The 24,930-nt window shown below is 37.0% G+C and overlaps 1 protein-coding gene across 3 annotated transcripts in view; it reads left to right on the top strand.

Annotated features, from left to right (window-relative positions):
• The window catches only part of map3k13 (mitogen-activated protein kinase kinase kinase 13), a 56,659-nt gene that overhangs the window by 18,778 nt on the left and 12,951 nt on the right, over nt 1-24,930 (top strand). The window contains exons 3-9 of one of the 3 annotated variants that reach the window (XM_079618380.1): nt 2,925-2,972; nt 7,278-7,396; nt 15,698-16,391; nt 18,989-19,175; nt 21,503-21,694; nt 22,478-22,636; nt 23,904-24,062. In XM_079618380.1, the coding sequence (XP_079474506.1) occupies nt 15,776-16,391; nt 18,989-19,175; nt 21,503-21,694; nt 22,478-22,636; nt 23,904-24,062 (1,313 nt within the window). In that variant the 5' untranslated portion in view covers nt 2,925-2,972; nt 7,278-7,396; nt 15,698-15,775. The remainder of the gene's footprint in view (nt 1-2,924; nt 2,973-7,277; nt 7,397-15,697; nt 16,392-18,988; nt 19,176-21,502; nt 21,695-22,477; nt 22,637-23,903; nt 24,063-24,930) is intronic. The other 2 variants (XM_079618379.1, XM_079618378.1) reach the window with 2 other exon arrangements.

Genomic DNA, 24,930 nt, shown 5'->3' with positions numbered 1-24,930 from the left:
GAGTTTTTAAAAGGGACTTCGAAGTTGCCTGCTTTCTTCTCGACAGGTAATTCAGCCTATTTGTGTAAATTTGAAGTTTTATAGTTGTTTGACTAACTATAGCATGGTTGTGTATAATGCTAGAACGACGTCTAGGTAACCTCAACACTTGTCTTGAAGTAACACACATGGACTAAGTCGAACTGGAAGCCATGTTAATCTTGGAATAATACGGCCACCGTAGGAGTTAAAACGCCCTCGGAATGGGAGGGGCTAGAAAGTAATATTCAGTTGGTAGTCATATACAATTTCACCGCTAGATGGGAGAAAATCCTACACAGTGTAGCTTTAACCAGAACTATTGTTACTATCATGACCGAAAAAAAAAAAAACTACATTCAATCTTCGTCCCTAAGTCCTTCAGCTAAAATTAAATGCTATAAGGCATAAATATTAACGAGTTATTCATTGAATCATTCAGTCAAACGATTTGTTCTAAATGGCTGATTCATCCAAGAACAAAGCAGAAGTGATTGAGTGAGTCGTTGATTCATTAGAACGATTCCTTCAAAAACGGCGATTTATTCAGTAATGAAACTGTGTTGCTCAGAGCAATGGCTCTACTGTTAGGAACTGTTTTCATTGGAAAAATAGAGGAAAAACTATCTTGTTTCTGTCATGGAATAAAACAATTTAAAGTCAGAATTGCGTGATATAAACTCTAAAAAATATTTATTTTAAAAATTCTCAAAATTGCAAGTTTATATCTTGCAATTATGACTTTATAACTTGTAATTGTGAGTTTATATCACGCAATTTTGAGAGATAAAGACAGAATTGCGAGATTTTGTTTTTTTATTCTGTGGTGGAAACAAGCTTCCATAAGTAACAGACAATATCGAGTCTAAAACGTAAGTCACCTAATAGCCCATTAACTTATTGTTTATTGAATTGTTGTATAAAATCAACATCACATTTGCAAACTGATATTCGGGAAAACAGCACTTTTGCTTGTGTGATATTGCACATAAATATTAAAAACAAGGACATATGCAGAGAGACATTTTTTGCACCATATCTTGGTTTTTGGAAGCATTTTTATTAATTTTGGTGGCATGTTTGTGCCAAGCCCCCGTTAACTGGTGTGTGTGGGCGCGTGATGGCGCAAGCGGCGGCTCCTTCTGTTGCGAGGTGAAACATAGCAAAGGCTGCTACTGCTTCTGAGTTGTAAACAGCGTTTTATGAAAGTGAAATTAAGACAGAATAATTCCCCTTCACGTTGGTCTCCCAGCAGTGTTCTGGAGGACGTGTTGGGAAAGGGCTGAACTCTCCTCGTGTGCCGGCATGACATTCACTGAGCCGACATCAATCACTATCTGTGGCCAAATATGCACTTTATACAACTTCAGTGAGAGCCTGGTTCCTTAAATACAGAATCTGGGGTGACTCTGATGTCAGTTTGGAGAGTTATTTGTCTGGATTTTGTCTGAAAGAGTCTTAATTTGTGTTTATATGCTGGTTTAAAATAGCAGCAAATGCACAAATCCACATCAGAACTCATTTAGTCACATGCTGAATGCGTACAGAGGTGAACGAGAACACACACACACACACACACACTCTCCAGCCAAACATATGTTCACACATACACACTTGGGTTCCAAAATTAACACTCGCCAAGTGCCGAATGTGAGGAAAAATTGGCCAGCTATTCACCAGCTGTCTGGTCATCTTTTCATGATCTGCAACATTTACATTTACATTTTTTCATTTAGCAGATGCTTTTATCCATAGCATTACATTACATGGATTAAACTGAGTTATAATGATTGTCTGAGCATCGTTGATGACTGATTATTCTGCTAAAGACACTTTTACCTCAGTGAAAAATATATGTAGCCTATTTACATTTACCGCAATGAATATTTGAGACTGAATATTGAGAACCTTTTTTACGTTTTAGTTTTGCAAGTGACCTGTGCCCGTTTACATAGAATTAAATCTGTGCTTTTAAATCTAAATTATTGTTTCTAAAATATAAAATAGGATGTTGAGATTGGACTTAAAGGAAGGGCTTGTTTTTTAAATTTTATTATATGGCCAATAGTTTATATTTTGTTTGCTAGTCATCAGCAGGTGTTATTAGCCTTCTATTAATGCTTTAATTGAATAAACCTTTCAAGTGTATGCTAATAATAGTGAATCGTATATATATATATATATATATATATATATTGATATGATAATAATATTATTATTATAAATAAAACATTAAAAACTATCTATATGTATATTTTTTATTATTATTATTTAACTATGTGGAAATAAAAAAATAATGGGATTTTTTTTTGGGAAGTTGGGCCTGGACTTAATGAAGAGTTTATAGCTTTTTGTATTATCTGACCAGTAGGTTATGTTTAGTTTACTAGACAGATAGAGGGACATTTTTCACCTTTAAAGAGCATTTGATTGGACAAAAATTGGAATGCAAGCTGATATGTTTAAGTTTTGCAATAATTATTATTATTATTTTTTTTAATAGATATAATGAGCTCAAAGATAACAGATATGGACTAAAAGTCCTGTTTACTAAAACAATGCACAATGTGACCTCTTTAATTTAGGGTGATGCACCACAGAGGGCGAATGCGCCACATGCATTAGTCTCCCGTGTTTTGAAATCATGCCCTCGTCTGTTCCGCTTCCGCATTCTGCCCGTGTGTGTGTGTGTGAGAGAGAGAGAGAGAGAGATCAGCCTCTCTGCATCGTGCCTGCGTCATCCGGCCCCTTCATTCATGAAAAGTGTGACGTGAGCAGTCGACTCTTCTGCGCGCCCACTCATCCATCTCTCTCTCTCTCTCTCTCTCTCTCTCTCTCTCTCTCTCTCTCTCTCTCTCTCTCTCTCGCTCTCTCTCGCTCTCTCTCGCTCGGCTGGCTGGTTTCAGCTGTTTCTCTGCTGAAGAGGAGGATCATGTATGGCAGCTCCGTCAGCTGTGAGTAATCCACTGCAGCTCTGTGTTTGCATGCTTGTTACGCTTCAGTGTTTTTCTTCTTTTCCTTCTTCCTGTGTGTATCGTTCTTGTATACATGCTTTCTGATGCCGGTTTAGAGTGGAAGAAGAGTAACTTGAGTGAGTTTGTGTTGGTGTGCGGATGAGCTATATTTGTGTTTGATGCGGCGATTCTCCTCCCGCCGCCCTCTGTTGAAGGACAGATGGAGCAGCCAACAGGGATACACGCTACACACACACACACACACACGCACATATGCATATGTAACTTAATGACTTCTCTCAAGGGAATCGCATGTCATACATTTTAAAAATGCGTCTCTTTCCGCTTCTTTTGTGTTGCCTTTTGTCCAGATTGAGATATTTAATTACACTGAGTACTTTTAGATCACAGTGTGTGTGTGTGTGTTTATTTAAACTAAAATGGATTTACATATTATTCACATGATAATACCCGTTTAAATGCTAATACATTTTCTCTTTATTTGTAACTTGATGGATGCAAGCCAAAAGCTAAATAATGAACTGCCGACTGTAAATTCTGAGCCTCATTTGTTGTAAAATAGTCAATATTCACACACCTTCTGTATTAATGCTTTAAGTTACTGTAGTGCTGTAAACAACTATAGTTCGCTTTATAAATTTGACTGTCATGATACCAAAGTTTCTGTAGTCGGTACCAATACCAGTAAAATTTTTGTTATGCTAATAATAGTTCTAAGTATATTAAATTAAATTATATTATTTTATTGAAGGGCCTAAATTTTAAGCGAGTGTTTGAAACACATTGGCCGGTAACATTTTTATGAATTTCAACAATGCAATTATGAGAACGTGAACAAATGTGAACGACTCTCTCTGGACAGTTGACATGTCGTCTTGCTCTTAAATTACAAATTTCACACAAAAATATGTCAAAAAATGCCCGCCTCTGCGAGTATCCTAGTAAGCATACTAGTCTTCTGTGGCTTAAGTGAGCGTAAACCGTAGAGAATTAGATCTAGTATTAGATCCGCTTGTGCGTTTTCATTTAAACTGAAAACGATCCTACATTTCCACTGCATTTCAGAAAAGATCTCGGTCCACACTATACAACCGAAAACGCGTCACATGACCATTCATGCACACTGGGCATGCGCGTACTAGTGTGAACAGTTGCTGATTGCTTTATAAGAGTATAACTGCTAAGAAAAAGACAACAAAGCTGTTTTTGTGTACACTGTCGTCGAGGCTGCTGTCGTGTTCTGGTAGTGTAACGGTCACATGATAGGGGCTTGTCGAATCATGGAAGAGTATGTAATGATCCAGAAGACCCAATCAGGGAAAACGCACTAGTGTAAACGTAGCCTTAAAGTGACAGCAGCCTAATGTTTCTGCTGCTCTCTGTGTTTTTAATATTAATCAAACAACAAAGGACAACAAAAAAATCACTTTAATAAGGATTATTCCATATATAATTTATACAGTGAAGACTATCCAGTGTTATTTTACATTTTATTACTTCAATGTCTCTACCTGAAAACGACTTTTACTTGTCTGTAATAATGTTTTAAATTTATATTAGTAGGGTGGTAGTTTTCGCTGTGGTATTGAAAATGGAATAGAGATTTGTGATTTTTCACTGGTATCTAAATTTTTGGTGTCATAACTGCCTGTTTTTGCTGAAACCGTTTAATGGCCGGTACACACACACACACACACACACACACACACACACACACACACACACACACACACACACACACACACACACACACACACACACACACACACACACACACACACAGCCTAGTCCTCTATTTGTCTTTTTGTTTGTGATGTTTCTGTTATATTGTGAGTGAAATCATGTCTGTAACCCAGATGCAATGGAGGAGAGCAGCTCAGTTTGTTTCTAAGCATGTTTATATAACCTCACGCTGGTCGCCAGAGGTTTAAATCAGCAGAGAGAGACTGAGAGAGAGAGACTGACTCTTGGGAACTGCTCACATAGACTAATAGAAGAGCTTCTTCAGCCGGTTGTAAAGATGGAGTATAACGCAAGACTCTGTTTTGTGTGTGTGTGTGTGTGTGTGTGTGTGTGTTCAGTCCGCAGCTACTAATGGAAGTGCCAATGTAAAGTATTGATTATGTGTCAGAGCTTTAAAAGCGTGAGGGGGGGATGAGAGAAAAGAGCTGGAAGTGCCAGTAATCTCGAGTCGTGTCGTGGCTGTGTCATGATAATGTGTGTGTGTGTGAGGGTCAGTCTCCTGTAATGTGCATCATCATCTTCATGGCTTTAGTTCCTGCTGTGGAGCATCAGCTGGTGGAGTCGCTCCTCTCGTGTCCTTTGTTGTCGCTCTGGGATCTTTGTCATCAGATCTGAAGCATTTTCTTGCTCCTCTTTTTATCTTTTAATTCCTTGCTTCCTTCTGTGTGTCCGTAAAGTATTTTAAATAGTCGTGTTCTGGAAGTAAAAATCCCATTTATGTTCTCGATAGGGGAATTGATTTGAACGGTAACTTATAAGCCATTAAAGACAGACCTTCTGTGAGCTATAAGGTTGTTAATGGATGGTATATGCTTTTGATGCAGCCATCAATCTGTGTTATTTGAACACACGTTTTTTTTTTAAATAATACAATTTAACAGTGGACTTCCTACATTACCAAATCTCTACCAATCAGAGAATCGTGGCAAAAGTACCTTTGAATTACGAAATGCTTTCAAACTGAAATATTTGCATTTATATGCATATTTTGCATGAAGAACGAATGGGAAAAACACTTAAAAAAATAAAAAATTCTTACAAACTGAAGAAGTTTAGGCAAAGATAAACATTTGCAAAACATTACGCATGTAATCTATCATCCGTCTGTCCATGCGTTCGTTCGTTCATTCATTCATTCATTCATTCAGAGTGAAGTATGTTTGTAGTGGATGGTTTTTAAAAAGTACAGTCTTCTGCCTTTGTCTTTCTGTATTTTCAAACTCTTTTTGCTTCAAATCAAAGTGTGTAGTTGTAATTGTGATTATCCTCGTAGCTGATTGGTTTGGTTCATGGCTTATAACTTTTTAATGAAGACTTTAAAAAAAAACAAAAAAAAACATTGGATGTCAGCCTCAGCATCTCTTTATCAAACACGTTTGGTACGTTAAATGTGTGTCCGCGTGACGCCGGTTCCCCGGGGCTCTGAGTCTCCTGAGATCATGGGCCCTGCGGCGCTGTGACGTCGAACTGATGCACGGCATCACAGTGTGTGTGTGTGTGTGTGTGTGTGTGTGTATTCCTCCCGTCTCCGCAGTCTTTTTTTAGCCGGCTGCTGCATCAGTGTTATTATGACTCACCTCATACTCCCACAAACCACCAGCCGTATTTGCAGGATTTACACTCGCTGTTCTTAACAATCGCTCCCCCTGCGAAATGAATGAGTTTGTGTGAGTGTGTGTGTAGGAGGAGAGAGGTGGTGTTCTGCCCACGGGTTTTCTGTTAAGAACCGAACTTCATCCAGTATGACTATCCTGTGCATGATCACACTTACAGTGAATTTGTGCAGTGGTAATGTAAAGCGTAGAGAGTTTGCTGTAAAGTTTGTGCTATTCGTGTTTGCATTTGTGTTTATATTTGAAATCAAACATACATCGAAACAATTCACTAGCAAATGATTCCTATGAGACAGTTCTTTTGAGTGAATCAAAAACATACAGAGTGAACAGTGTGGTCTGATTCAAGAAAACATGATTCTGATGAGCCGGTTCTTTTAATAATGAATCATTTAAAAAAAATCTGATTTGAAACCGTTAGATGAATCTTTGCACTGAATCAGTCACAGATTCTACCGAATCAACACCTGAATCACTTACTGAAGTACTATTTGCAATGAAGTCTGTCTTTAAATGAAGCAAGTTTTGTGTACTTGTTTCATTAATATATATATATATATATATATGTAAATATTAAAAATGACTGCAACTAAATATTTATTATTTTCAATAAATTTATTTATTTTCATTTGTTTTTACTATAATATTTATTTATACAATAAAACCCTATTTTTGTAGATGTGTGTGTTTATATAGAAGAGTGAAGGGTGTTTATATTGCATGGTTATCAAAATATATATATAAAAAAAATCCTCTGACTTAAAAGAAAACTACATTTATATGTTATCGTGATGTAAAATGATTGGCACCATGAGGAAAGCATTTGTTCCCACCATCCACCCCTGCTCGCGCTGAAGCTCCTCGCTCGACGTCACTAAAGCACATGTATTTAGGCCATTCATGTCCCCGTGTACTCTTATGATTTCAGCTCTGAGTAAACCGCAGCATTAGCATCCCAGAGGAGGAATAACTGTGCAGGCTCTGATCCGAACCCGGAGTAAACCCAAAGCAGGATCAGCACGGCTCGGGACACGCATGCAGGGACAGGTAACGTGTGTGTGTGTGTGTGTGTGTGTGTGTGTGTGTGTGTGTGTGTGTGTGTGTGTGTGTGTGTGTGTGTGTGTGTGTGTGTGTGTGTGTGTGTGTGTGTGTGTGTGTGTGTGTGTGTGTGTGTGTGTGTGTGTGTGTGTGTGTGTGTGTGTGTGTGTGTGTGTGTGTGTGTGTGTGTGTGTGTGTGTGTGTGTGTGTGTGTGTGTGTGTGTGTGTGTGTGTGTAATAGATGCAGTGAATGTCAATGATTTCCACTTGAAGGCTCAGAATACTGTTGGATCATCATATTTTGATGAACATTGACGTCTGCATTGACAGACGTTAGGAATATATAGCAGTATTTAATATTTATTTTACCATTATGTTTCCTGATGGCTGTGCTTTTGTATTATGAATGGATGAAGCATTTATATAGCACTTTTTCTGTCATCGTTTTTGTTATTATTGTGACTATAATATGGTTTAATAGCATCTCTGATTTAAAATTCAGTGTTTGAGTTGGTAGGTTTGATTCATTTCCATGAATCAATTCAAACTGTCTGTTTCAGTGAACTGATTCAGAGATATGATTCATCAATTCATTTGCATCTTCAATGGTCAGTTCATTTATAAATAACATTTGTATTGAATATGAAGGGTTAGGCTAACACATTGAGGTGTTTGTTACAGTTGTGGTTATTAGTTTTGAACTATATCAGACTGGGAGAATAATTTCCAGTAGGGCTGTGCGATATTGAAGAAAAATGCGATATGCGATAACTCCTCAAATAATGCGATAGGCGATACGATAATGCTTAGTGTGTAAAATAAACTTAAATTATCTTTATAATATATTTAAAATGATATAACCTACATGTGTTTCACATTCTTTTTATGACAAGAAAACATCCTTATAACTTCTGAAAGTGAACATCAGTGTTTTACTGTAGCATAAGAAGTGTTATTTTAACATCAGTGTAAACCACACGGTTTCAGGTTATCCTACATTAGGGTTATTTAATAAAAGATACTGAATCATAAAATATAAAAATAAAAAATTTCTGCGTTAGTTTTCACTGTATGAATTAAATATATCCTGATACTTATTAAAGCTACTTTGTCTTTTGTTCATGACCCTATTTATTGCAAGCTGTTGCGATATGCATATTGCGATATATACATTTGCGATATTTCAATAAATTCGACATATTGTGCAGCCCTAATTTCCAGTAGTTTCTTTAGTCAGAACTGTTCTGTGTTTCCCCATCAGTTCCTCATCTGTGGTCCGAGCAGATTACAGGTTTACCCTGCTATACCGTAGTAGAGCACGTTACTAAAGCAGCTTTTCCTATCAACTTGTGCGCCAACCCACAAATCAGGACTGTCCATAGCTTTGTATTATGAGGGACTTTCCATGTTGGCAACCACACTAGATATGTTTCCCTCCAAAGTTGCGAATTTAAGTTGTTTGCAAAATTGGAATGGCATAAAACATTTGCAAATAAAGCAGCGATCCCATGTGTTCAAGAGAACAAAGTCGTCACTTCCTGGGAAATTTACACAATATATCTGTAATAATGGAAGTTGCTGCAATCGGACTCTAATGAATGAAACCTTATTATTGAGTTGGTAGGTTTGATTCATTTCCATGAATCAATTCAAACTGTCTTTTTCAGTGAACTGATTCAGAGCTGTGATTCATCAATTCATTTGCATCTTCAAAACTGGTCAGTTCATTTCTAAATAACATAACACCTTAGCTTACATTTGTATTGAATATGAAGGGTTAGGCTTCATATTCAATACAAAAAACTTGGTACTAATTTCCCCTAGCTTTTACTTGTTGACTCAACTTTTGTAAATAACAGTTATACGAACTGAAAATAAGTTGTCTGTGATACAAAAAACGCTTAATTGAGTCAACTTGACATCATTTGTTTTCTGGAGAGGTGCAACTATTCTATAACAAATCCATTGTAGTTAAGCCAATTAAAAAAATTGTGTCTATTGGAAATCATTTGGTCATCACCATTTTGGCGATGAGCGTTTCCTTTGGTTGGGCAGTTTGACTCTTGGATTTTCTTGTGAGGTTGTGGTCATTGTAACGGTGTTTAGCAAAACATAATTTGTTGCTAAGAAAAAAGAAACCAAGATGATCAAGATTTCAGCCTCATAAACTAAAATAAATCACTAATCTGATTTCTGACCAAAATTGATTTTTATTAATATTTTACCAGCAAAACTTTCTTGCAGCAAACATTCTGAATTCTGAAACGCTCATCACCAAAATGGTGACCAAACATTTTCAATAAAAAAAATCTACATCTTATTCTTAATAAGGACTCCTGTTTCCAATAGACCCATTTTTTTAATTGGCTCAACTACAATGGATTTGTTACAGAATAGTTGCATCTTTCCAGAAAACAAATAATGTCAAGTTGACTCAACTAAACGTTGTTTTGTGCGTCACAGACAACTTATTTTCAGTTCGTATAACTGTTATTTACAAAAGTTGAGTCAACAAGAAAAAGCTAGGGGAGATTAGTACCAAGTGTTTTGTTGTTGTATGAGATTTTTACAATGTGGACTTTTGCTGAACCAACTCAACAAAATCAGTAATTTCAACTTTTTTCAAGTTGTGTTATTTAGCATTAATAAAATTATAGTTCATATATACTGTAAATATTCAGAAATTGAAAACTAAAAGCAAATTAAATCCATAAATGACACACCTCTGAATTAACAAAGTCATGTGATCAGCGTAACATAGTAACGTGACAGCATTGTGGCATACTGTGGTTTGAAATGTTCATTGTACATACTTTTCATGTTTAATATCAAGTATTCAGCAAATATTTTGCAGTTTGCTTGTTTTCTTTTCCAAACTGAGCCTGGAAATATGCTCTCTTTTTAGACCTCTGAAAAAGAAAGCCATGAGACGGAGTAATGAGTCAATCCTGACCACTTTCATCCCAGGACAAACATTACTGACAGTAACTCTGGATGACAGATTTCAGCTGGACTGAATCTCTGGCAGGAACACTGCTAAAAAGCATGTTATTAATAATTTAGTGTTGTATTATAGTTAAAAAAAAAAAAAAAATCCTTAAAATAAGACATTTACTCAAGGCAACATTGAAAAATCTATGAAAATAATTTTATGCAAAGTAGTTTTTTGTCTTACATTAGTAGCAATTCGTTCTTTTTTTTTAAAGCATAAATCTAATAACATCTACCGGTAGTTTTTTATTATTAAATCAAGAAATATTTGCAAATGGAAAAAGAAAAAAACCTTCTTTATTTTGCTTTAAAATTTCATAAATCTATTAAATAAAATGTTGCATTAATACCATTATAACGTTCATATACTCTAATTAATCAGAAATTGAAAACTACAAACAAAGGCATGCATTTTAAAATTGACTATTATATTTGTATTACCGTATATTCCAATACAAGACATCTCTTTTACATCCCTACATCAGCGTAGTCCATTTCAAAGGAGGTTTTTGCCATTTTAAATGCTTGATAATTGGCTAAAAGCCTCAACTCAATTACACTGCTGATTGAAAGCGGATCTGTGTCCTGTGGGATGTTGATGCTCAGGTGCCGGCTCAGCCTGTGTGCTGAACTCTGAGGTTTGCATTGTTCCCTGTGATTGATTGGCCTCTCACATCTGTCAGTCATGAGCTCTCAGCGTGTGATTGGACGAGGCTCAGACTGGTTTGGGTAAATTGGCTCTTTGTTGTATGGGCAGCAGATGTTCTCTGAGTGGAGGCCCCTCACGACCCCTCACGACCCCCGACACACACCATCATGGTGGAGAGTGTGTTTGGTCTTAGTGTGTCTTCACCTTCATGTTGACATTACCCGTTACATCTCATTGGCTCATTGTGTTTAGAGCAGAGGTTTTCAATAATAATAATAATTAAATGAGTTAAAATTCATTCTGCATTCTAAACACTAGTCATCATGAGATTAATCACAAATTATTTGAAAGGTAAAAAAAAAAAATGTATATTGACATTATTTCCTAGATTTTTACATGAAATATTAAAAAAAGTATAGCTTTATAATAATTTTTTGGTCAACAATTTCCAGATTAAAGAAGTAAATATTTTAAAATGCACAGAAATTGCCATTATTGTCATTTTCATTCTGCTTTCTAAACATGGTTTGGAAATCATGAGATTAAACACAAATTACTTGAAAATGCACTATATAAATACAAATATTCTACTATTATTATTATTTAATTCTATTGACATTGTTTTCCAGGTTTTTACATGAACAATATTTAAATAGAATAAATGTATAATTATTTGTCAACATTTTCCAGATTAAATACGTTTAAATTGTTGCAATTTCATTCTGCTTTCTGGTTGGAAATCATGAGTTTAATCACAAATTATTTGAAAAGAAATGTATAAATAAAAAATATTATTTATCTTATTATTAATAATATTTTGTTTTATTCTGTTGAAAGATCTTTACATTAATTATTTGAATAGAATAAGTTTGTAGTTATTTTTATAAACATTTTCAAGAAATTTTTTACTCATACTTATAATTTTTCCCCCAGTATAAATTCATTAAAAAAACATTTTTAGGGGTTACTGGCATTACAACATTTAAAACCCCCTGCTTTGTAGTTCAGCCTCACACACATCTGTGAACTCATAATTCCTGTCGTGTGTGTGTGTGTGTGTGTGCGCGTTAGAGTTAGAGACATTTTTTTTGTGGAGGATGCTTTCTTGTTGTTTTAGGCCTGTTGATGGATGTGATCTACATAAGAGTTCACAGTGGTGCAGTGCAAGGCAATGTCAGTGTGTGTGTGTGTGTGTGTGTGTGTGCACAGAGCAGATTGTGCATCCTCTTGTATCGGTGGGATTATATCGTGTCAGATGTGGGGGATCTGGGTGTGTCTGTTGACCATCGACAGGAACCTGATCCTCCAGCCCCACCAGCTGTCCCGTCCCCTGTGTGTGTGTGTGTGTGTGTGTGTGTGTGTGTGTGTGTGTGTGTGTGTGTGTGTGTGTGTGTGTGTGTGTGTGTGTGTGTGTGTGTGTGTGTGTGTGTGTGTGTGTGTGTGTGTGTGTGTGTGTGTGTGTGTGTGTGTGTGTGTGTGTGTGTGTGTGTGACCCAATAATTTCTTTTTGTCCTGCTGAGGAACATTATTTATATATCTAAAAGTTTTACTATTTAATATCTTAATGCTTGTAATCTTTTTAGCAAAATGCAGTAACCTGTCAGCATTTACTTTTTATGTTGTTTGTTAATTTTTTTTTAAACTAAACAGAACTGTGCCACTAATTACAAGAAATATTAATGTTTATTTAAAGACAATCACAGTTTTCTGTCCTGTGTTGACTTATGTCCCTCTTCATCTTCCTTTAAATAAATGTAGCCTATGCTTTAGTTGTCCAAATCTGCTACAGCTAATCAGAGTAATTTGGGGGAGGAGCATTCTCATTTATAGAGAGCATGTGATTGGACAAAAATGTGAGTGTGATGATGAATCCGTGTTTCTGGAACAAACCGGTTCTTGGTTCAGCCGTGATGAGGGGATATGCAGAACGGCCCCGTGTGTGTGTGTGTGTCGAGACGCGAGATTACTGGATTAAAGCTCTTGTTAAATCTCTCTCGTTCTTTGTCTTCCTGTACGTCTCTCTCTTTTTCATCTTCTCTCTATATTTCTCTTGTCAGAAATCTCAGTTTGTTCCTCGTCTAATACTTTTGTAAGTCCAGAAAGAAACACACTTTAGTACTGTTATTTTTATGAATATTAAGCTTGTTAATAACAGCAGCTGTGGGTTAGTTATCTAGTTGGACAGGAACTGCATTGATATGTAAATCAGCGCTGTCACCCAAACCCATGAATAATCCACAGCACTGATGCTGACCGGACCGGACCGGACTGGACTGTAGATATAGAAGCAGAACTAAACTGTTGTCATGACCAGCGTGTCTCTCCACGTGTCAATGCATTCTGGCTGGACTTGGGTTTCTTTCCCCTCCAGACTGTAACTCTGAGCCGGAGTGGAATTACACACACACACACACACACACACACACACACACACACACACACACACACACACACTCGCAGGTTTGAGGGTTACCTGAGCAAACGCTCTCTGGTTTCCTGCTGCACTCTCGGCACACGTGATGCATTATTGATGCTCTTCTGCTGCAGCTCTATCACAGCCACTCACCGGATCATCTTACCCCACATATAAACACCCCACCAGATATAGCAGGGATGCACAATATCAGCCATTTTATTTATTTATTTGTTGTTTTAAGGTTTTATTTATTGTAATAATAATAATAATATTTTTTTTTGTTTTTTTTTGTTTGTTAGGTTGTTGTTGTTGTTGTTTTATTTATTGTATTCGTATTAATTATATTTTTGTTTTTACTTATTTGTTTGTTTTGAATTTTTATTATTTTTATTTATTATTTTATTTATTTATTATTATCCCATCTGTGTTTTTTATTTTTTTTTATTTTTTTTTTGTTTTTTTTTGTTTATTTATTGTATCAATTATCTTTTGTTTGTTTTTCTTTCTTTTTTTATTGCAATAATATATATTTTTTTGTTATTGTTATTTATTTATTGTATTTATTTTTATTTATCTGCTATTTTTTATTTGTCTGTTTATTGTATTGTTATTATTATTTGTTTATTTTTTATTTCTAGTCATTTATAATTTATTTAAAATAAATATTTATTCATCTTACATACTATACACTATAGTGGAATGATGCTCAAACTTTTTGTTTGAATTTTTGGATTTAATATCAGCGTTTCTCTGTTGTCATCCTCACAGCGAGGACAGATTGATATTTGTCAGAACAGTAACCCTGCTGTAGGATGTGCTGATGATAATTCGCTGACTGCGCTGCTTTAAGGTGAACGTGTTTCTCCTGTTTCTCATTAATCTGCTTTATCTGAGCCAGAGCTTTCTCTCTAATCAGAATGGTAAAAGCGCTGCACGGGTCCTGATCCGATTGCAGCGTCCGGTTGCCGTTTCTCTCCGCTGACCCTCGGCTCTGATGGACTCGGACTCTCGCTGTTCTTGTGGGGTTTCATGACAGGGTTTTGAAGATACTTTGTGCGTTTCATCCATGAATGCAGAATATATAAAGTTTGTGAGTGTGCTTTGGGTTTGTCAGGCAATGATTGGATAAACAGAGCTGTTCTTTTCCCAGGTCATGTGTCGGCCTTTTGTTTGAGTTTTCTTTGGTAACTAAAAGTAACGTGTCAGTTTGTTATAATAATCAATAGTGGCTGAGAACACAGCAGCTGTCAGAGGTGTGTGTGTGTGTGTGTGTGTGTGTGAGATCACAACTGGATGAGGGAGACACATTCCCGTTTACACCTGATGTTTTAATCCGTCTCTTTTGTCAAAACATTTGCACCTGACCTGTATTTATCGTCGTCCACTTGTGATCCGATCGACCAAAACGCATCTTAACACCAGCTGTAAACCGGGCCATAAAGGTTGCTGACCTCTGTTTCAGACACTAATGCAACCAAAATTATTCCTGTTTTGGAAGAGTTGGTCTTGCGTAACTTCAGCAGCCGGTTATAGGATGTGTGTGTGTGTGTGTGTGTGGTGGTGGCGGGCTGTGAGCGATGTGTGCCAGATGTTTCTCTCTCAGAGCTTCTAATACTCATTCTGCTTTAATCTCAGAGCTGCACTAACACAGTCGATCAACAGAGGCCGGATCACAACCGTGGCTTCCCGGAATCTCTCTCTCTTTAAAGAGATAATCATCATTAATGCAAATGCCTCCAATCCCTCTCCCGCTGTGTGCGGAACGAGATTGGAAATTAAAATGATCAACTGCTTCAGTCTTTATTTAGCAGCCAGAGCTGTAGTTGCTGTTTAAAACGTTTATTTATATTTCCCAAATTCATTACACACACACACATCTGTAGGTGTCTTAATGTATCCTATTTTTGTCTAAATTCTAATGCAGCATCACATGCATTCTTCGGTTATCCCAGAATGCATTCTGACAAAATCCATAATAAAACTTTATTCATTTATAGAAAAGAGGAAGATTTTTTTTTTTTTTTTTTTTAAGCAACAATGCATTAAATTGATTGGAAATGACATTTATAATGTTATAAAATTGTAAAACTTTTCAAATGTCCTATGCACTCGATGTCTCAATGTGTGTGGGTTATGTTCAGCGTCTTATTTCATGCTCCAGTTTTAAAAATGTTACCAACAAAATAAAAAAGTCCAGCTGTTTTTAAATGCAGAAATGTCCTGACACGCTTCTCTCTCGGTCTTCCTCCTGCAGGTGTGTCATAAACCCATACAGAAGTCATCCGTAAAGCCTTGCCGCTCATTTCCCGTCGGGTGAGGAGGGCGTCTGCCCATGCACACGCACGGCACCATGGGAAGCTCCCCGGAGGTGCTGTCCTGGACATCGTGTCCCAGTCTGCTAGTGGGGAAGCTGAAGGAAGAGCTCAAGCTCACGGTCGTCGGAGACTCAATCAAGAAAACCAGCAGCAACATTTCTCCTCAGGCTCTTCTGCCTCCTCCACCTTCTCCTCCTCCGATCATCTCAGACCTCGCTCCTCCCACAACTCTTCCCGTTCCTCTTCAGCAGCTCCCAATCCCGTGCAGAGACGAGGAACCAGGCGGGATCAGTCCTCCATGCACCGCTCTCAGCGAGGACTCCACGCGGGAACATGGACACTTTGAGAACAGCGTGCTTCAGCTGCAGGAGCACGAGGAGGCCGAGACCCCGGGGTCCTGCGGTCAGGGAGGCTGTGGAAGCGGCGGAGAGGAGAAAAACGAGGAGAGCGGGTGTCCGGTGGAGCACAGCGGGAACGACACGCACCACCTCCCGCATGACGACATCAAACTGCACTTTCACAGAGCCGGGCCGGGGAACGGAGGATTCCTGGAGGGGCTGTTTGGATGTTTGAGACCCGTGTGGAATATCATCGGGAAGACTTACTCGACTGAGTACAAACTTCAGCAGCAAGGTTAGTGATGAGTACGTTCAGGGCTTAAAGGGATAGTTCACCCAAAAATGTAAACTCTGTCAGTAATTACTCTCCCTCATGTTGTTCCCCGTAAGACTTTCCTTCATCTTCGGAACACAAATTAAGATATTAGTGATTAAATCTGAGAGCTGTCTCACTCCTCCATAGGCCTCTATTGTAATTTAAACTTGCCAGCAGAGAGTTAGTACAGTGTAGAGGATGGATACCCGACCCGAGCCCGACGTGACCCGACGGTACCCGACGGGCCGGGCCGGGTTCGGACAGATATTTAGAAATGATGTTCGGGTTCGGGTCGGGCTCGGTCACATCAGCGCGATAAGGCATTGAACATTTTAAATTTAAAACAGCTTATTATGTATGTAGCCGATGTGCCTGATGCTTTCACTTGATGCAAACGTTCGTTTTTGTGATTAAAATACAGTCCAGCGCATTTAGATCGGCGTTTCGTTGATCGACTGATCGAGTCTGTTTTTCTAAGATGGCTTCTGCTTGTATACGTGAAGTTGACTGTATGTATAAAATATCTTCTTATTAAACTGTCTGGACACTGACAAAGTTCTCAATGCTTCGGTTTGAAGGTAGGGACCCTCATTATGCTGCCGTGTTAGTGTGGGGCTATTTTGAGCCTTGTTAGTGGTATTAACAAGCGATTTTTATTTGTCATTACTCTACGCCCCATATACTAGCGTTATACTAGCGTTATAGGCTAAACTGTTTTTAGAGATAAAACTATTTACATTCGATAATCATGAAAACAAATCTCAGATAACGGTTGACTAGGTAACAATGTGTAATTAGACCAAAGGTTCATTTTGCGCTGGAGTTCTCCTTTAACTGCCGGTCTCGGATCGGGCTCGAACATAAATATCTTTATGCCTGTCGGGTTCGGTTACTGCTCTGTCGGACGCGGGCCGGGCTCGGACTGAAAAATTCGGCCCGATCCGCACTCTAGTACAGTGGCTCAACCATAAGTTTATCAAACGACGAGAATACTTTTTGTGTGCAAAAAAAAACACAAAAATAATGACTATTCAACTCTTGATTTTCTTCTGTGTGAGTTCACGTAGTGTAACAGCGCAGCGCTTCTGGGTTGTATGTCAGAACTTAGGCTCACTATTGGCCAGCATCACACACACAACCAGCGTCGGCCAATAGTGAGTCTACGTTCTGACAGAATTTTCATTTTTAAGTGAACTAACCCTTTAATTTTATTTTCTTGCCCTTCCAAAAATTTCACTGGCCCGACCAAAAAAAACAACAACAGCCTCATATTGTGAAGGAATGGTTGGGAGGGAGCATAAGGAATGATTCTAACACATGAATTTGTAACATATCATCTTAAATTCCAAAAGATAGAACGAAATCACTTTAAAGATGTAGGGTACCATACGATGAGTTTTTGCAGTGATTTATATTTAAGTGCCAAACAAGTAACAACAAACGTATTCACAACAGCACCCGTATATACATCAGTTTAATAGTTTGCTGAAAGTATCGATACTCAAATAAAAATATTGATATTACATTGTTGTTTTTTTACCAGTGATTTTGTTTATTTGACAAGAAATGTAATGCGCACAATATGCATTGGATTGGATGAATAACCTATGTTAGTGAATAATTGGGTTTCCTGCTCATTTGAACACGCGCAAATGTTGCAAGTCCGAACCAATCAATCACAGAGAGCGTTCACACACTGCCGACATTGCATACAAACAGGGCTACGTTTCCCAAAAGTATCATAAGAAACCATTGATGCTTTTGGGAAACGCACAGAATAAAAAGGTTGCATTTTATGGGTGCAACTTCCTGTCACTGGCAAAATTAACATTACAGTGACCATAGTCCAATTAGGCCTATAATATTTTGTAGATTTCCATGGTTACCACTACAAGTAAACATTTTAACCATGTTTAAACAAAATTATAATCGAATAAATTCCAGTTAAGGCGTATTGAATGTTAAAATGCCTTTTAGATATAATATTAAGTGGGTATCATTACCCATTTTACTCTTAGTAATTCAATCATTTTAGAAATTGTAAAATTGAAAAGTTCAGTTTAGAGGTATCGTATCGGTTTAGGCAATACTGGCCTTGAAAGTATCGATATCGCATCGAAAACAAAATAAGTGGTATCGCCCATCCCTCACATCCTTATTTTTAGTTACCTCTCCCTTAACTTCACTTCTTCTCTGCTTATATCCGTGTGCTCTCCCTCAGAACTGATGACACCGCCCCCTAGTGTGGCGGAAAAGCCAATTCAACCTAGAACTGTTACAAATTGTCCAGACCTTAAATTTATTAAAAGTCTTTGGGATGTGCTGGAGGAGACTTTACAGAGTGCTGGACTCTTGCATTGACAATACACGATCTTGACCAAAAACTGATGCACCGCTGGATAGACATAAATGTTGTGATGTTATTTCCACCAAGAGTTGTATCAGTTTTATTGTAACTGTATATGAATTGTATTTTTGATATTGTTGAAAAATAAAATAAACGAGTTCTACAGTTGATGTTCTTTGCTGTGGTTTTGATTTGTGTACCGTGTTCCCGGTGCTTTCTGATTGGTCAGTAGACATGTGGGAGGTGCCGTTCGAGGAGATCTCTGAGCTGCAGTGGCTGGGAAGCGGAGCTCAGGGCGCCGTGTTCCTCGGGAAGTTTCACTCCGAAGAGGTCGCCATCAAGAAAGTCCGCGAGCAGAAGGAGACGGAAATCAAACACCTCCGAAAACTGAAGCACCCCAACGTCATCAGCTTCAAGTAGGTCACAATGTCAATGCCCACTTTACAATGAGGACCAGATACTTGCAATATATGCTTAGTTTTGAATTCAGGGGCCGGACCAACAAAAAATTATTCTATTTTGTTCCTTAAAGGGTAACTCTCCTAGGATCTTTTTGTTAATCTACCCGAGTCAAACTTGCGTGTAAAAGCATAATTAGAATGGAAACGTCACTTTTAAGATTGACCGTATTTCCGTTTTCGGTCAAAATGCCTTTTGAATGGGAGTGTACGGGACACTTCTATGATAGCATCAAAAATCACTATTTTTAAAACACTAATGCGGCTCGACACAACATGAAACTGTGCTGGAAGTATCACCAGGGGCTCTACACATGAACTTGAGCATTAAGAACAGTGTTTGTGTTCGCAGTTTACTAAAAAGAACGATTTTGAACAACTCACGGTGTTTCCGTCCACCGGCATTTTGTCAGTCAAGAATAGTAACCTATTCAACTTGTCTTAAAGGGATAGTTCACTTTAAAATTAAAATTCTGTCATCATTTACTCACCCTCAAGTTGTTTCAAACCTGTATTAATTTATTTCTTCTGCTGAACACAAAGAAAGATATTTTGAAGAATGTCAGTAACCAAACAGTAGTCTGTACCCATTGACTTCCATAGTATTTTTTTTTTCCTACTTTGGAAGTCAATGGGACCGGTTAACTGTTTGGTTACTGACATTCTTCAAAATATCTTTCTTTGTGTTCAGCAGAAGAAATAAATTAATACAGGTTTGAAACAACTTGAGGGTGAGTAAATGATGACAGAATTTTAATTTTAAAGTGAACTATCCCTTTAACGCCCGTTCACACCAAGGACAATAACTATAACGATAATGGCGCAGAGAAACTGTAATTGGAATCACTTTCAGAATAATTTTATTCCAGCTGATGATCGATTAAAAACATTTACAACCAATCAAAATCCATCTTGCTTTAAGGCGAGACACGGCAGGCAAAAACATCGTTTTTTTTTCACTGGTCAATTTTGAGATTTTGGGATATTTGTCTTCAGTAAGATGTCTTCTTTCAGACTTGTGGTGAAAAAAAAGTCCAAAATACACATTTAGGTCTTTATTTTACTACACTTTGTCTATTTGCGTCTGTAGATTTCTCTGAAATTCAACAAAAGTTGGCGTTCTTAATCAACGCGCTGCTCCGCGATCTCTGTGTTCTTCCTTTAATCACGCACATGTCTGGAAAGCTCTCTCTCTTCTGTACAATGCTGTTGGATCCAAATATGCTCATTTCCTTTTAATCAGCAACCAATCGTGAAAGTAAAATGTGATCTCATTTTAGCTGATGTCAATTTCTGACAGCGTGATTGGTTCAGATGCATCACGTGACGCGCTCTGATATTTAGATGTTCAGTTGAAGGCCATAAATGCTGTGGTTATAAGTTTTGATGTGATTTAGGTGGTTTGTATTGTTGTTGCTAATGATTTGATGAGATATTGTGTCAGTAAATAGTTGTTTCCACTAAAAAAGTATGATTTTTTTTACATTACAAATCTTTAAATGCCTTTTTCTCAAAATGACTTTTCTCTCATACTCCAAGTCCAAAATCTCCTCTTCAGTAGCACCTATACACACCAAACTTTCCAGTCTTGTACCTAGTTATATTATGAAGACAATTACAGAGGGATTTGTAAATATATTATTCTTAGCCTGATTTATATACCATTTTATTCCAAAAAACATGACGAAAATACATTTTTAAGGCTATTGACAGTATATTCTGATTTACAGGATAACAAAAGTAGATATCCATAAATCCCTCTGTAATTGTTTTCCATCTAATATGTGAACACAATGAAAAAAGAATTTTGAACCTGGCTTTATCCAATTCTGAGATTTCGTTTTTTAAAATATAGGCAAATTAGCGCATTTTTAATTAGATAATGCCTAATTTGCATATTTAAACATTCAATTACAGAAAGCTTGTAATACATTTTTTTCTCATCCTAATGTAGGTAATCAACTGGGAAAGTTTCATGGTGATATCTGCTAGTTAAAAAGATTACCCTATTCACCTGTAGTGTCTCGCCTTAAAGAGCTTGAGCATTAAAGCATCAGAACACATTAAACGTTAATAAAGCTGGTGTGGACGCTAATATACTTAATATAAAGATAATATCGTTATCTTTATAGTTATTGTTCTTGGTGTGAATGTGCCTTTAGGAACTTCTTAAAGTTGATCTAAAAAAAATTCTTAACTTGGTTCTGAAGAATATTTCCGTGCATCCCTCCCCTGAATGTCTCGGTGTGTTTGACACTAAAGCTTGCTGTGGTGTCGTCTCTCAGGGGTGTGTGCACGCAGGCCCCGTGTTACTGCATCATCATGGAGTACTGTGCACAAGGGCAGCTGTACGAGGTTCTCAGGGCCGGTCGTAAGATCTCTCCACGACTGCTGGTGGACTGGGCTTCAGGGATCGCCAGTGGCATGAACTACCTGCACCTCCACAAGATCATCCACAGAGACCTCAAGTCACCAAAGTGAGTCTCTACAGCTCGGTTCAATCAAGCACCATTGATCAGAGTGTCACAATACCAACTTCTCAATATTTGGAGCCAATACCAGTACAATTTCACAATTTGGTACCAAAACTATTGAATTTATTTGACTATTTACTTATTTTATTGAACTAGTTAGAAATAAAAAATATGATATAAATTACTTAATTATTCATTTTAATAATAAGTATACACTACCATTCAAAAGTTTGAAATAATTAAACAAATATATTTTGTAAGAATGCTGCATTTTATTTTATAGAAAATTCAATAACAGTGAAATATTATTACAATTTAAAATAGCTGGTTTATATGTAATAGTTTAAAATGGAATTGATTACTGTTATGTACAGTAAAGCTGAATTTTCAGCATCATTACTCCAGTCTTCCGTGGCACATGATCCTTCAGAAATAAAATATATTCAAATAGAAAGATTATTTTAAATTGTAATATTTCACAATATTGCTGCGTTTACTTTATTTTTGAACAAATAAATGCAGCTTTGGTGAGCAGCAGAAAAGACTCTTTCATTCTTTATAATGAATTGGTCAAAAAAGACAAATCAGTCTCAGACTCGTTAGTTACTGGTTTGATTCTTCAAAAGTACTAAAAGAGTTGCTAATAAAACCTTTAAGAAAATATGAATTGTTGCATTATAACCAGAACTGTTGAATTTTTAATGATTCCCATCCATAGATTTAATGTGTATGTGTGCAACATTTTCCACCTTATCTATGAGTGTGTGTGTGTGTTTTCTTTTGCAGTGTGCTTGTCACTCAAAATGACGGCGTGAAGATCTCCGACTTTGGAACATCTAAAGAGCTCAGTGACAAGAGTACGAAGATGTCCTTTGCGGGTACGGTCGCCTGGATGGCTCCTGAAGTGATCCGGAATGAACCGGTGTCGGAGAAAGTAGACATCTGGTGAGTGGGAACTAATGCAGTGACATTCACACATGTTTGAGAGTGATTTAAGAGTCTTGTATGCTATATATACACTGTAGAGCTGCACGATTAATTGCTAAAAGATCACATTCTCGATTCAAACACCCTCGCAATCTTATTCCTAAATGACAGGGATTCGCCTGTGTCTATTAAACTTTTGAAAATCACACCGAAACATTCGGATCTGTGCTCGTGCTGCCGTCATGTGTAGATATGATCTTTTCAACATCACAGTAGGCCTGTTGTTATTTCTGTGTTACAACTATTTAAATAATTACAGAAGTACTGGAATAAAGGTTTATAATATGGATATAAACACTGATGTCTACGGTTGTGATCAAAATACAGTAAATCACCTTTTGAAAGTTACTTGGGGCTTCAAAAAATGATTGGATCAATTACATCGTTACACCAGTAGGTGGCGACAGGTGACTGTTCAATTTTTTATTTGTCATTGAATCATTCATTAAAGAGATTCGTTCAAAAACACTGATTCATCCAGTAATAAAACAAGTGAGATCTTTGAGTGAGTCATTGAATCATTCATTCAATCGATTTAAAAAATATATATATTTCAAGTGAATTAAATATTTTAAAATAGACTGCAGCAATTAACATTTTGTCAGAACCTCTAGTAAATTACTTAGTTGTCTGTTCAGACTCGTGATAATATAGTGATCTCTATTTGAAACAAACAAAAAAAGATTTTTAATTTATCCAGAATCGTGCTCTAATACACTGCATACATTTTTTATTTTTTAAAGAAATTAATACTTTTATTCAGCAAGGATGTATTCAATTGATCAAAAGTGACTGTAAAGACATTTATAATGTTACAAAAGATTATATTTAAAATAAATGCTGTTTTCAGAATAAAAAATTAAAAAAAGTACAAATATGAAGAAGTTCAACTGTTTTCAACATTGATGATTACAAGAAATGCTTCCTGAGCAGCAAAGCATCATATTACTGATTTCTGAAGGATCATGTGACACTGAAGACTGGAGTAATGATGCTGAAAATTCAGCTTTGATCACAGGAATAAATTACACTTTAAAATATATTACACATGGAAAAGTTATTTGAAATTATAATAATATTTCACAACTTTACTGTATTATTAATAAAATAAATGCAGCCTTGATGAGCAGAGGAGACTTCTTTAAAAAAAACATTACAATTCCGATCCCAGACTTCAGAACAGTAGAGTGTGTGTACCTGAGTGTGTGTACCTGTGTGTGTGCAGGTCGTTTGGTGTGGTGTTATGGGAGCTGCTGACCGGTGAGATCCCCTATAAAGACGTGGACTCCTCCGCCATTATCTGGGGTGTGGGGAGTAACAGCCTCCATCTGCCTGTGCCGTCCACGTGTCCCGACGGATTCAAGATCCTAATGAAACAGACCTGGTGAGACTCCACATCATCTACAGGACATACAGGTGTTCAGTAATTCAACTTAAAAGGTGAAACTAATATTTTATATAGACTCATTACATGCAAAGTGAGATATTTCAAGCCTTTATTTGTTATAATTTTGATGATTATGGCTTACAGCTTATTAAAACCCCAAATTCAAAATTAGAATATTGTGAAAAGGTTTTCATAAGCTGTAAGCCATAATCATCAAAATTATAACAAATAAAGGCTTGAAATATCTCACTTTGCATGTAATGAGTCTATATAATATATTAGTTTCACATTTTAAGTTGAATTACTGAAATAAATGAACTTTTGCACAATATTCAAATATTTCGAGTTTCACCTGTAAATCCCTTCATCTCTGCGGCTGCTGCATCTAAAAAACATCTAAATTAATAAGTAATAGGCTATTTTCTACCCTGGTTTTGAGCCTAGCTCCTGAAGCGCTCGGTTTTTATGGGTGTGCCGCATTGAAGACTTGGAAGTAAACGCCCACTGCTGTGATTGGATAACAGTTTTGCATATTATAATGAGTTTCATGTAATGTGCAAGTCAGTGGGCGGGGCTAAACTTTCATGCACACTGAAAAACCTGTCGTTCGCTGTGCCTGCTGTCAATAAAAGCTTTTATTGGACTAACAAGGAAGTTTTCAGCTCTGAAACGTACAGGATATTCTTCTAGTATGATGACCTCTTATATGTCAAAAGTTCAAGGAAAATTTTATTTCTCAGTTCATCACCCCTTTAAAACTAGATTTCAAAAAAAAAAAAAGTTTGAAATAGTTGAAGTCTCAGTCTCTCTTGCTCGGGTGTTTGAGAGATTGTTCTGGACTTGCTGTGATTGACCAATCAGAACC

Source organism: Phoxinus phoxinus (assembly GCF_949152265.1).
Source record: "Phoxinus phoxinus genome assembly, chromosome: 7".
Lineage (NCBI taxonomy): Eukaryota > Metazoa > Chordata > Actinopteri > Cypriniformes > Leuciscidae > Phoxinus > Phoxinus phoxinus.
The sequence above is the reverse complement of the archived record's forward strand: the minus strand, read 5'-3'. Positions and strand labels throughout refer to the sequence as shown.